The sequence below is a fragment of the Nelumbo nucifera genome, chromosome 2 (genome assembly GCF_055504915.1).
Source record: "Nelumbo nucifera cultivar China Antique chromosome 2, China Antique-T2T, whole genome shotgun sequence".
NCBI lineage: Eukaryota > Viridiplantae > Streptophyta > Magnoliopsida > Proteales > Nelumbonaceae > Nelumbo > Nelumbo nucifera.
In genome coordinates, this window is record NC_142650.1 from 40,048,919 (window position 1) to 40,062,756 (window position 13,838).

At 41.0% G+C, this 13,838-nt stretch overlaps 1 protein-coding gene and 1 pseudogene across 1 annotated transcript; one reads left to right on the forward strand and one right to left on the reverse strand.

Moving 5' to 3' along the window:
• Positions 1-1,403: 1,403 nt before the first annotated feature.
• On the forward strand, positions 1,404-3,049 carry LOC104599189 (uncharacterized). The gene has a single exon (XM_010261623.3). The coding sequence runs from the start codon at positions 1,588-1,590 to the stop codon at positions 2,332-2,334; it is 747 nt and encodes a 248-aa protein (XP_010259925.1). The 5' UTR covers positions 1,404-1,587; the 3' UTR covers positions 2,335-3,049.
• Positions 3,050-3,466: 417 nt separating this feature from the next.
• LOC148802129 (L-type lectin-domain containing receptor kinase VIII.2 pseudogene) lies at positions 3,467-13,582 on the reverse strand (annotated as a pseudogene).
• Positions 13,583-13,838: the final 256 nt, after the last annotated feature.

Consider the following 13,838-nt stretch of genomic DNA (forward strand, 5'->3'; position numbering starts at 1 on the left):
CATGGGTTGATGTCAAATTCACAAGATATATTATTTATACATTTGGATATATCAAATTCCCAGGTGATTGTACAATTAGTTTTACACTTTTACAGAATCAAACAGAAGAAAACTTCCAACTAAACAAAGACAGGGACAACTCATTGTTTACATAGATTCAGGGAAAAATATTACAACTCCTTTGATACCATTGTCCAATTACAAGTATCTAAGACAAGCCAGCACGGTGAACCATGGATTTATGGATGAACATATTGCATTAAAAAAAACACATTAGATAATATGGTTTCACATTATCACATACCATAAAGAATTGCAGTTGGGGAGGGACTAAGGTTATTAATTACTTATTGCATAAATTACCAATAAAAAAAGCAATGGATATCGGATAAGAAGATCATTGTGGCCTAGAGTCAGGAGCTATTGTACTTTTTTCCTACACTTGTTGCACTAAACAATCAATGTGTCATAGGTGTTCCATTGCACATGTTAAAAGATATGAACAAGTTAGAATAATTGGGTTTACAATCATGAACTGAGAATTATACACCTGTTACTGTCATGTATTGATTGCTTAGTGCAGTAGACCAGTACTCTATTGCCTATGGTTTTGGGTTCCTTTATCTCAGACTTTGCCCCACATGACGCTTGTTAGTAGTAGAATGTGTACTGACCAAAATACCTTAAGATGAGATGTATAAGGCTGAGATTGGTTCTATAGAAGTCCTAAAATCAATTTTTGCATTTCTATCACATACACATGCTATATGGTCTCTTTTCATTTTAATTATATTTTAATTTTTGTAAGATATAGTTTTTTTAAAAGCAATGAACAAGAGAAATCAAAGGGCAAATGCATTATATTTTAGAAATGTTAATGCTACCAAAAAAACACTTTAATTATCAATTTCAGATACTCTATAAGAGGATATAGAATGCTTGTTTGATACGGGGAGTGGAGGAGGGGGTATTTGCTATCTCACCATGCATTGGGAACATCTCCCACTTTTGCCATTTCTTTTTTTTTTTTTTTTTCAAACCGCTGTACCTTCAAAGTTTTTGAGTTGAAGGGTTCGGTCATCCTTCAACTGTGCCGTTTGACACGTTGCTTTTCCAGTCCCACACTCCACGCTATGGGTAAAAATGGTATTTTAGCATCACAGTAACATTTTCTGTCAGTAAAGGGAGGACTGGTGTTTGCATATTTCTTTGAAAATAGACGGGAGGTAAATTGTAAATTTTTAAGGACCAAACGGTCCAAAACGAATGAAAAAGTGAAAAACCATAAAGCGAAGATTTTAATGTGTTATCTAGAAAGAAATCCCGATGACAAGTCCAATTTTATCTTTGGCCCCTTCTAGAAGAAATCGCGTTTCTCTCTTGGCACTTTCTATAATTCTATCCCTTCCAGAAGCCATGACAAAGTTACACAGGCTCGCAGCAACTTCACTTCAAAAGAGAAAGAATGGGGCGACTATGAGGCCTCGAACCCCACTTCTTTCTTGAATGTAGAAATTCCAGTCAACGAATCTTCTATACTCCTTTAAATTTTCCTTCCCAGTTCAGTTCTCCACACCACCACCACCTATGGCCGAGAACAAAGACCTTCAGGACTTTGAAGCAGAAGAAGCGCTTTCTCTCTGCGATCTACCCATTACAGATGGAACAGAGTGGGAGGAGTTCTTCAATGACGATAGAAGGCCATCACCCGATCAGGAATTGTTTGAATTCTTCAGCGATTGGAGCGCCCAGATGTGTCCCGCTGAGGATGTCATCTTTTGCGGGAAGCTTATTCCTCGTAGACAGAAAGAATCCCTTTCTGATTCTGATCAATGTCGGGATGGAAAGAGCGTAAGAGATGAAATTTACGGGCGAGAATTTTCTTGTCGGCGATCTGGGTCTTTGCGCGAACAGGGAATGGAGAGCTCTTACTCGAGTTTGAAAGGAAAGCTGATGAAGAGCAGTCACCCACAGGATTACCGGAAATTGCAGAAGGTTCAAAGTTCGAAGACTTCCTCGGCCAAAGGGAATGAACAACGAAGTTCTTCGGTTCGTAGAGCATCGGTTTCGTCGCCTCCGGCGAAGCCCAGATGGCAATTGTTTTTGTTTGGGTTGAAGTTTCCGCGGGAGATGAATCTGAAAGATATAAAAAACCGGCAGAATCGGAGTCGCCGGATTCCGACAAGTATGTTCTCTGCATTTGACGGCGGGGAGACGATCTCCGTTAAGAGGGAGGACGAGAAGGGCGCATGGAGATTTATTCGGGCTTTGAGTTGCAGAGGCCACGCAAACGCAGCCGTAACGGCGTCGTTGAGTTGTATACCACACGTGTGAGATCCTTCTCTTACCCGCGTTCTCACACGTGTATCGAAGTAACGGATAATGGTATAATAGCATATAAGGGCAATTTTTGGGTCTTGATATTAATAAAAATAATATTTTTTAAAAAAACCTAATCAAGTTTTCTTCGGAGATTTCTTTCGCTGAATTGCCCCTGAACGAAATTTGGAATACCTTCCAACTTTGTTGCCTCAACAGAGAGACAAAGAGGGGCGGAACAGTCATCTACATTATTTATTTGAATGTTTGATCTTTTGATGTATAAAGTTTCCCTTTACGTGGAAGGAAAGATGGTGTCCACAGTACACAATGGAAGGTCATTATGTCCCTGATTCATTGAGGGGTGGTGAGATTCTGAATATCTGATATGTCAGATTCGAACCCACCTAAAATTCTTATTCCTCATCGTATTAACATTAATCTCACATCTGAAACCAATCCGAGGGTTAAAAAGGAATTGGCTGAGGTTAATCGGTTGAACAAAAGACACGGAATCTCGAAATCGTACTAGCGAGTAGCGACTTAGACGACTTAGAGAAGGACGAATGGCAAAAAGGATTTTTATTCAAAAAGCAACAAGGATTGAAAGGCAATATAAACTTTGACACTTATACATGTTTCAAACTGCATCTTTATGATATCTTTTAAGGGATTAAACTTTAAAAAAGTGAAAATTCCTTGCTTCATGGGGTTACACAACAGGGTAGCCCATCCCCTTTCCCTTACCCCCATCAACGGGATTTGATCCCAGGTCTTCATTAGTATCTTTTATTTTGGGCCAATTAATCTGTTAAATGTGATAATTTAGTATTTATCATTAATTAATTCATTAAATAACATTTCTTGAATGATGGATTTCATTGAGATGTAACTCCAATTTTGTTGAATAGAAGAGATAAGAATTTGAGACTGTTTATTTTTGGGAAACGTTTAGATGGTTGATAAAGAGAATTAGATGATACTTGAGAGGTATTTGTGTCTTTTCAAATACCACTTAACAGTTGATTAATGACAAATATTGGATCGACACCCTTTGAATATTTAAATATTAAATTGTCATTTTAAAGTTTGGGGACCAAAGTGACACTAGGCGTAAAGTACAAGGTACTAATCAAGAATTTTTCCTTTAAAAAATGCCATTTTCAACCTTGAACTATTAAAAAAAGGCCACCATAAGGCTATAATGAAAGACATTAAAGACGTTGTCAACTTGTTTTTGCATCCGTTAGAGAGTTATTAAAATAATTATTTTAAGAGTAAATTACAAAACCCCTCTGTACTATAGGGTCTGTGATAAAGACCTCCTATACTTTGTTTTGTGAGAAATACCCCCTTGTAATATGACCTTAATACAAAAACCCCCTTCACGACATCCCCGTTTTTTAGTTCCACATTAACTGCACCCAAATCACCCACCTGAGTAGAAAACAAGCTGTTCAGATCCAAACCCATATGGTTCCCATTAATGTCCCTAAATTCTACGTCCATTAATGTGTCGAGTTCAACCGCAACGAATCCAGACATCGCATTTCTTCCAACCAAGACAAGGATCCCACCAGCGTTGCCGACCGTCTCGTCATCCGACGAGATTAGAAAAGCAAGTCCTCCACCGATGATGAGATTAGTGACCAAGAAGGAGAAAAAAGTCGAGAAAGAAGCCGTAGGAGTCTCCGGCTGGCGGAACCTGACAAGCTTACTATACAAGATCCTCCCAGCGCCAGAATTAGGGACGGACAAATCACGAGTGAGATGCAAGCCGCCATTACTCAAATGAGCATCTCCGAGAAGCTTCAGACTGTTCAGAGTTAAAGTTCCAAGATCAAATTTTGTTGATTGAGAATCAACTACGTTGCCGGAAAAATAAAGAGAGAGAAGCAAGTAAAGGCAGATGTCGAAGGGAATCTCGTCAGAAAACAACATTGTTAATCTATCCGACGATCCATTACTGCAAAAGAAAGATATTCTTGTCTTCAATCTATATAGAAGAATCGATCACGGGCGACTAGTTGACACTTCGACAGTAATGTCTTCTAAGAATTTATTACTGCTCGTCTTTCTTTGCTTAGAACACAAGAAGACAACTAGGGAATTTGAAGGCGAGGATCCAAAGGAATTCGACTAGACGGGGACGGGCATCGTATTGTAGCTGGGTGACACATACTCATCTCTAACGATTAGATATTGGGTGAAAAGGAATCCTCTCTCTGACTTGACTTCTGGTTTGGGAGAGGCGGACGCAAATTGCAAGCTGCTGACAGCAAATGGATGTAAATTAGTATAATGCTACCCACACGGACCTACGGTAAGTGATGACAGTGCTTCGGCTATGGGCTGGGCCCCACATAATGTTGCTTCAGCTACGGGCTACGATGAGTGATGATAGTGTCCGTATTGATTGCTCCCCCTGCGACAGTGAAAAAGGCCTTCTCTCCGGCAACGGCGAAAATAGATTTTCTTCCTCAGGCAACGAGATCTTCTTTTCTGGCAACAATGACATTCGCTTTCTTCTACATTCAATGTGGCACTAGTGCGATCTCCGACAGAGAATGGACACTGGGATGGATTACACAAGGGGTTTCGGATGGGTTTTGAGGCAAGGTTTTAAACGAGGGTTTTCGGTGGGTGTCTATTTTTGTCATTATTTTCGTCAAATGACATGTTCTGTGAAAGGGGTCTTTGTCTCACGGTCATAGTATAAGGGAGGTCTTTGTTGTAAAACAAAGTATAGGGGGGTCTTTATAATTTACCCTTGTTTTAAATGACATGGCTTGTCGTCAAACACATGGTCCACTAAAAACTCTTACTCGTTAATCGAAATGTGCATATCAACAAAAATAGGGGTGCATATCAACAAAAATAGGGGTGCAAATGGATTGGATCAATGATCCGATCAAATCCAAAATCTTATCTTATTTTATCAGATTTGGATATATTGTTATCGAGTTTTCAGATCAAATCGGGCAATAGTATTGGGTTGAAAATCGGATTGTCTATATGTGTTATTTATTTATTTATAAATATGTTTATATTGCATTTTTGCAATTTTTATATTATTTATTTTTTTGTAAGTACACATGTATATCTATGATCTAAATAGTTGAAGAAAATACTTATATTTTTTTTTTGGTTTTTCTTTATATAAGATGATATATTTGTAATTTTTTTAGAAATTAAATAGGACCATATCATATTCGAATATCCAACATTATTAATGGATTCAAAATTGAATCACTGTTTGTGAGATCCAATCGGATATAGTATTTATATTGTCAGATCGGATTTGGATATACCCTTATTCAAATCTGATCCGATCCATTTGCATCCCTACGCAAAACCCAAAGCAACCCTAAACAAAATTAATTCAAATAGAAGAGCAGAGAATGAAGAGAAGGAAACAAAGAACAAGAGAAGAGAACGAAGAGATTCCCTCTAATTGTGAGAATAGAAATTGTAATTTGAATTTTGTTTCTTGTTTCATTCAATTCCTTTTCATTAAGTCTTATATTTTAGGTATCAACTCTCATTAAATCATATATATCATCAATTTTTTTTCAAACTAGTAAATTTTGTCAATTAAATCTATATCCAATACTTTTAACAATATAAAATCTATATTTTTTAACCAACTAAAAATGAAACTATTCTTCTGCCCTAGTGGTAGGTAATCAATTCAAATATCCAAGTCAAATGGGTTAACTTGTGATGCCATAGTTAAATAATAAAACTTTTAAAATATAATAAATACAAAAAGTTACATAATTTAAAATATATATATAGAAGAAATCAAGACTTATCTAACATTTTATATTAATCACAATAAATAATAATTGTTTTTATTGATGTTGGAAATGAAACTACCTAAATATTTGGTGATGGATCAAAAGTTCAACCCTTTGGGTCAAAATACCTAGCTTTCATCGGGCTTGTCTTCGTTAGACAAAGGGATCTCCACCTTAGGCGATAACACTGTTTTAAAAACTGGACCAAACCGAATGGTCAAACCATTTCACCTAGGAATCGGTTAGGTCACTAGCTCCATTTTGACCCTGAACGTAATTTTGCAAAAAAAAAGAAAACGTTGAAATGGTCAAAGAACCGTAAACCCAAACAATTTAATTGTTAAACCATTTGACCCGGTTAACAGTTTCGAGGTTGCTTTCAAACTAATTCCAATTTTTTATTTATTTTAAAATAAAAATTAATTAAAAAAAAAAAGAAACTTTCATATCTCATGATCTTGCCCGAATGTTCCCAATGGCCAAAGTTAGTCAGGGTTTTTAGTTTTTTAATTTTGATTTTGAGTTTCCTGTGATTCTTTTTAAGTTGAGGAATTTAGAGAGCAAGAGAGCTTGTGTGCACTAAATTATGCGTACGCCTCAGGGCCCTTAAGTTATCTTTGGGACACGTTTCTCTAGTGTTGGCAATAATCTTCATCCAATCTCTTCGAAGTGTGCAGGGACCAAGGTAATCCCTACCGGGTGGGCAACGTGCCATTGTCAGTTTCGAAATTGATAGGTGTTCTCCCAATATGGTGTGCTTTGCTTTGTTGAGGAGTGACCTATTGGTTTTCCTTAGGTTAAGATGTAGATCGGGTTGGTCGGTTTAGGTCGACTTGGCTGAGTCCGACTTGTCCCCACATGGCACCAAGGTGTTATTAGACAATTTGGATTTGCCATGTGTCTTTTCATGATTGGTCGGTCAAATTGCCCCCCACTCCTAATTCCGAGGTGCCAAGCTCAGTGAAGGGAGTGGCCCAGTATGGGGTGATTACGACTTGACTCCTGACGTTGGTTATTCACTAGGTTATAGTTTAAGATTGAACTGATTCTCCCAATTTGGGCCATCTTGGGCATGCGTTGATGCCATGCAAAAAATAGGTTCCATAGACATCAAAAACATGCTAAACTCATTTTTCCTTGGAAGACGAACTGTCACATCTTATAGCCATTAGATCATATCAATCTTAGTCGTTCGTAGGTCGGGTTCCCCGTATATATATAGGGGCCCTTGGGGGTCCCATTTGCACTTGTCTACTAAAGTTTGAGTGAAGTCGAAGTGTCGTGAGGTTAAAGAGCTCGGTGTGATCACAGTCCTTGGTGAGGTCGGTTTAATAGCCTCTTCTTAGTGAGTCCTCGTTCCTTTCCTTTTCTTTTCCTTCCCTTTTCAAGTTCTATCTGGTAGTGAGTTCGGGGGAGAGGATAATTACGCCATTCATGCCGAGGAGGGGTCATTGGCTCAGAAATGGCAAGGTTCCCATAAATGACCCTCAACCTCCTGACGTCAACCCAATACCATGTCAGAGTTCGGTCTGACAAAGTTACAGTCGAGGACATCCTCGAACTCATAGCCTAGTATAGGATCCCAAACTAATTCAGCTATTCCCTTCCTCTTGGCCAACACCCTTGGGAGCACAAGAAGGAGGAAGTTTGTATCTTCAAGCAAGCACTGGAGGTTGGGCTCAAGTTTCCTCCCCATCCCTTTATAGTCAAGGTGTTGAACTACTATGGCATCTCCTTAGCTCAGCTTCACCCAAACTCCAATAGGACCTTGGTCGACACCATCTCCTTCTGTCATAACTTTGGCTTCTCCATGACCATCCAAAACTTCGCCGGCCTTTGCCATTTGCAGAGGAACCCTATGGAAAAATTCAGCTTCTACTTATCTTACTGCTCCGTTGCAAGTTATTGGGCAGTTTTCCCTCCAAGGTGTTAGCTAGAAGAGGAAATACTTCTTCCTAGCTACTGACAACGAATGGCCCTTCACCGAGACTTTGAGTGAGTGCATGTAGGTGAGGGTACACGTCTCAATCAATGGGAGGTTGCTAGTTAGTGAGTTTCTAGCTGAAGAGAAGCTGATTCAGGTAGGGTTGAGTCCTTCGGTTAGGTCATCGTGCCAAACTTAGGGGTACTTTTTTGTTAGTTTTCTACTTTAGTAGTTTGGATGACTTTGATTCACTTGTGCAAGAGACATGTCAGGAGTACCTACTTGGGGTCTCTTCCAAGCCATGAAAAGGAAGAAGAGGAAGGTAACCCATAGCGAGGCTCCTCAGGTTGGGCAGGTAGCTTCCAAGGTTGTCCACATTGACCTCATCGAGGAATAATTGTGGGATGGTGTTGCAACAATATGCAATGCCATCCGAGCTTCCGATGAGAGTCACTTGCCTCCTAGAGCCAAGGAGACTGACACTTTGGAGGTCAGCTCTAAGGCAAAGCACTCGCTCCTAGATCTAGTGGTAGTGCTAGAGATAAGCATGGCCACCATCATCCTAAATGAGGCGGAGGCAAAGAGTTCAAGGCAACCTACTCATGTTGGTGGAAAGATACTTCGTCACCTCATGGTGGTAGGTGCTTTTAAGACACTAATTTTTGTTGTGTGCCTTTCCCTTGCCTCTGTCCCTCTTAGAATTTTTTTGAAGCGAACTCCTTGGCGCAGGCATGCCTTGATGGGTCAAGTCAAATCGGGTTACTGGTAGCGTGAGGCCTTGACAAAGGATCTGAAGGACTCCCAAGGTCAATTGGAACAAGCTTCTAAACTTGTTTTAGACCTGAACACTGAGCTAGCATAGAAGAAACTATAGAAGGCCAAGTTGTAAAGAAAGTTGATAGCCTAGCCAGCAAGCTGGAGCAAATAGAGACCAAGCTTGTAGAACAAAGGTCAGAGTTCTTTGAAGACATCCACACCACTAAGGTCAAAGGTGTCAAAGAGTACCGTGCCTCTCGTCAATTCCGGAGGACTTTAGTGTCGCTTTCTTCTACTAGGGCTTCAAGATATACCACATGCTTATAGCGTCCCTAAGCCCAAAGTTTAACCTCGAGATGTTGAAGAGCTTGGCCTACACTGCCGAGATGATGGATTGAGTCGATGAGGAGCCCAATTCCAAGGAGGAAGAAGGAGAGGGAGGTGAAGATGAGGAAGCCGTTGACGATGTTAAAGAAACACAAACTAGGGGCAACGACATGCCCTGTAACAATGATTGACCATTTGTTTCTTTTCTTGAACCCCCCTACATACATGATGTATCTTGAGCCTCCGAGCTCGGTTTTCTACTTTTGTTGTTTTTGCTCTTTGTTCTTCTTCTTTTTGCCATAGTAATGTACCCTCTTTTGATTATGTAATGGAGTGCTTTTTGACTTTCATGTGTTGATCTTTTTTCTTTGTACCTTTCTATTTTTTTCTAAGTCATAAGACGATTAGTGAAAGTCGGCTAAGTAATGAAACAGTGCCAAGCGGAGGTGCATAGAGCAAGTCACATGAGCGGGTGTTCGTGTAAAGTTGAGCTCGAGACTGTCAAGATATTGCTTACAACACTTAGCAAAATTTCTAAGTTTTGACTTAGGAGCTTGGAACTGTAGATGTAATACCTTCTTAGGATGTTAGCATTCCATGTACGGGGGACCTACCTCCCCTCAAGAGTTTTGAGCTCAAAAGTCGTCGGTCCTAGTACCTTAGTCACCTTATAGGGACCCTTCCCAATTAGGACCTAGCTTTCCCACGCCTAGCTCAGGCACCATGACCTTCCTCAACATGAGGTCACAAGTTTGGAAGCTACACCTTTTGACTTTGGCATTATGGTATTGAGCTACCCTTTGTTGGTAGGAGGTAGACAAAATCCCTGGTCACTTATATCTTCGATTTAGCCAAGGTCGGCCCTCCACTCATCATTATTTTCCAATCGTAAGGTTGGCACCCTCGATCTCAATAGGGATAATGACATTCATTCCAAGTGTTAGGTTGAATAGCATTTCACCCATTGCTATTCTGCTCGTCATTCGATATGCCTATAAGACGTTGGGAGATCGTTGACCCACAATCCCTTAGCTCGGGCCAGCCAAGCTTTCAAGCCTCGCAAGATGGCCCTATTCGTGACCTCAACTTGCTCGTTCGCTTGGGGTGAGCGACTGGGGTGAATTTTTGTTTGATTCCTAGCTCAATACACCAATCTTAGAACTTGATGTCTTCAAACTGCATCCCATTATCCGAGATCAGTACGCGGGACAGCTTGTATTAACAAATAATACATTTTTAGAAGAAGTCCTCTACTTAGTTTCCAGTGGGAAGGGACCAATGATATATATCCCCTACTAGACAAAAGGTTACGGGCTGCTGAGGTACTACATGTTGGTAGCCGGTTGCTAGGGTATGTTGGCATAGTGCTGGCACCGATCACAATGCAAACTAGACTACATCTGCCCTCATTGTTGGCCAGTAATAACCTTGTCGGAGGGCCTTTTGAGCAAGTGCCTTGCCTCCAAGTGTTTGGCGTAAAGTCCCTCATAAATCTTCCAGAGCGCGTACTCGGCCTCACTAGGTTGGAGACATTGTAAGTAAGGAAGGGTGAACTTCTTGTACAACTGTTCGTCAACTATGACGTAATGAACTGCCTTGAATTCAATCTTCTAAGTTGCATTCTAATCTAAGGGCAATGCTTCATGGCACAAGTACTCAAAGAGAGGATCCATCTAGCTTGGTTCTGTGACCTTCACAGGAGAAACCTCCTCCTTTATCGCTTTATTTATGCTAGGTCGTGATAAGTCTTCTATGTAGGTCGTCCTCCTAGTATTGTCCATAAAGCCAACCAGCTTTAAGGGCACATCGACCTAAGTATTTTCGTACCTTTTTATTTGATGTATGCTGAAGGAGTTGAATTGTTTGATTAGCTCATGTACCTTTGCCAAGTATTTCACCATCGTTGGCTCCCGAGCTTCACAGTGTCTGTTCACCTAGTTCACCACGAGCTGGGAGTTACTACATGCCTCTACGTTCCTTGCACCAACCTCCTTTGCAAGGGATAGGCTGGTGATGAGAGCCTCTTACTCAGCTTTGTTGTTGGATGCCTGGAATCTGAACCATAGGACATACTCTAGCTTCACCTCGTTGGGTCCTAATAGAATCAAGTCGGCTCTATTGCCTCTCTAGATGAAGGATCCAAGGTTCTTCATCCTAGTTGAGGGATGGTTTTGCTCTGGTGGACATCTTTGAGTTGTATGTAGGCTCATCCAGTGCCGAGGTTGGCAAGCTAAAGGTACATTTAGCCACGAAATCTACCAAAACCTGCACCTAGATCGTTGGGCACGACTTGAACTGGATGTTGTATTCTCTAAGCTTGATGGCCCACTTCATCAGTCTTCTCGAGACCTCTGGCTTTTGCAACACTTGGCGAAGGGATCTATCGGTGAGAACGACGATAGTGTGGGCTTGGAAGTAAGGACGTAACTTCCAACTGATATGATGAGCACAAAGGCGAGCTTCTCTATGTTCGGGTACCTGGTCTCAATTGCACGCAAAACCTTGCTTATGTAGTAAACAGGTCACTACACTTTATCTACATTGTAGACCAGATCTGAGTATACTACCATGGAGGTTGCATGTCTATTATTGCCTTAATTTTCTCAAGGTTCGCTTCAATGCCATGTCGGGTGACTATGTAGTTGAGGAACTTGCTCGATGTGACTCCAAATATGCACTTGTTCAAGTTATATTTTCTTAGTACAACAAACACATCAATTAAATCAACAATAAGAGAACTGGAATTTTTTACTTTACAATCTTATCTTCTGCATAAAATTCTACTTTATTTCCAATTAAATTTGAAAAAAAAATATTTACAAGACATTAGTAGATCACCCTGATATTCTTTAGGTCAAAAGGCATAACCTTATAACAATATAGACCGGTTTCGATTACAAAAGTTGTTTTCTCTTGGTGTGCTGGATCCATGTGGATCTAGTTGTAACCGGAGTAGGCATCTATGAAACTTGGTATCTCGAACCTCAATGTGATATCTACCAGTATGTCTATCCTTGGGAGTGGGAAGCTTTCCTTTGGATAGACTCAGTTCAGGTCAGTGTAATTGACGCACATTCACCACTTCCCATTTGCCTTTTTGACGAGTACCACATTCGCTATCCAGGTCGGGTACTCTACTTCTCTAACAAAGTCAGCACTAAGGAGCTTCCTAACCTCATCGTCAATGGTCCTCTACCGCTTTGGGTGAAGTTTCTTTTCCTCTACTTTATGGGTCTAACCAAAGGATCTACATTAAGCCTATGGGTAATAATAGAGGGGTTTATGTCGAGCATGTTAGTAGGCAACCAAGAAAATATATCTACATTAGAATGCGAAAAACTTACTAATTCGGAATGTAGAGGTTCCTCGAGCTAAGATCTAATTTGGACCGTATTCACGGGCTCGGTATCTGAGACTGACACCAAGACAACATATTCTATAGGCAAACTTTGTCCTTGCCAGACTCTAGGAACGGCTCCAAGTTGACCACCAACAACTGCTTTGCCTTGTCTTTTGAGGCCACCACGTCTAGGACTCTAATTGGTCCCCGCACACTACCTAGCTCCAATCTTGGTGGAAAATTTCATAGCCAAATAGTATGTGGATATAATGGATCCAAGTGCATGCAGGATACGGTGACCAAGAATGGCGTTATAGGGTGAGTGTGTGTCAATGACTAGAAAACTATGGTCGAATGTGATCCTGTTTGGTGTGGTCCCCATTGTAATTGGCAGGTTGATCCTTCCTATAGGTCGAACAACCTCCCCGCTGAAATCGACCAGTGGTACGTTGGTAGGGACGAGGTCCAACCTTTGCAGCTGCATCTTCTTGAAAGCTTCCACAAAAAGAATGTTTGTCGAGCTGCCACTATTGACCTAGATGTGCTTTACCTTGTAGTCGTGGATGATCAACTTAACCACAAGGGCATCATCATGGGGATAGTGAAGCCCTCTCTTATCATCTTCAGTGAAATAAATCACCTATTGGCCTCTTGGGGGAAGATTCTCCTCGTCATTACTCAGGTCGCACACTGATGCCCCCTTATCTTGATGGAAGTGGTAGTACTAGTCTTGGTTTTTGTTGGCCAGGTTTCCCTTTAGATGAGGTGGCCACTTTAGGTAGTCAGTCGAATTGATCTCCATGAGGATCTCTCCCCTCCTCACGTTTAGTGGAGTGTAGTTATTGTATTTCACGGGGGAATCTTGGAGTGTCGTGTCGACAACCTAGAGAGGCGGGGCAACGACCTAAAGTGACTAGGGGTCGGACGACCTATACCTGCGACATGGAGACCTTGAGCACCTTGACGACCAGTTGTTCCTTGGTTGCACTTGCTGCTACTCTCGCCTCGGTCATCATCGCCCTCCTTCCTCTTGCCGGTTCCAATGAGATCCTCGTATGTACGAAGCGTCTCCTTGTTATTCATATATTTTTTATCTTGCTTGAAAAACTTCTCCATGTCCTCTGGGGGATTCTTCGCAAGCGACCTCCTAAGAAAGGGGTCTCAGACACCATGGATTGCTGTAGTCATTTGTACGACATGTTCAAGATTGTAGATTTGCAAAGACTCCAGATTGAACCTCTATACATACTCTTTGATGTCCTTGCCGGATTTCTAATAGATCGTCATCAGGTGGTCGGTAGTCTTTGAACGGCGTTTGTTGGTGGCGAATTGAGTGGCAAAAAGTTAACAAACTAATCCCAGGTTTTGATGG

Bases quoted from the DNA above. Each gene is read 5' to 3' on its own strand.
- LOC104599189 (XM_010261623.3), top strand. From the start codon at position 1,588: ATGGCCGAGAACAAAGACCTTCAGGACTTTGAAGCAGAAGAAGCGCTT.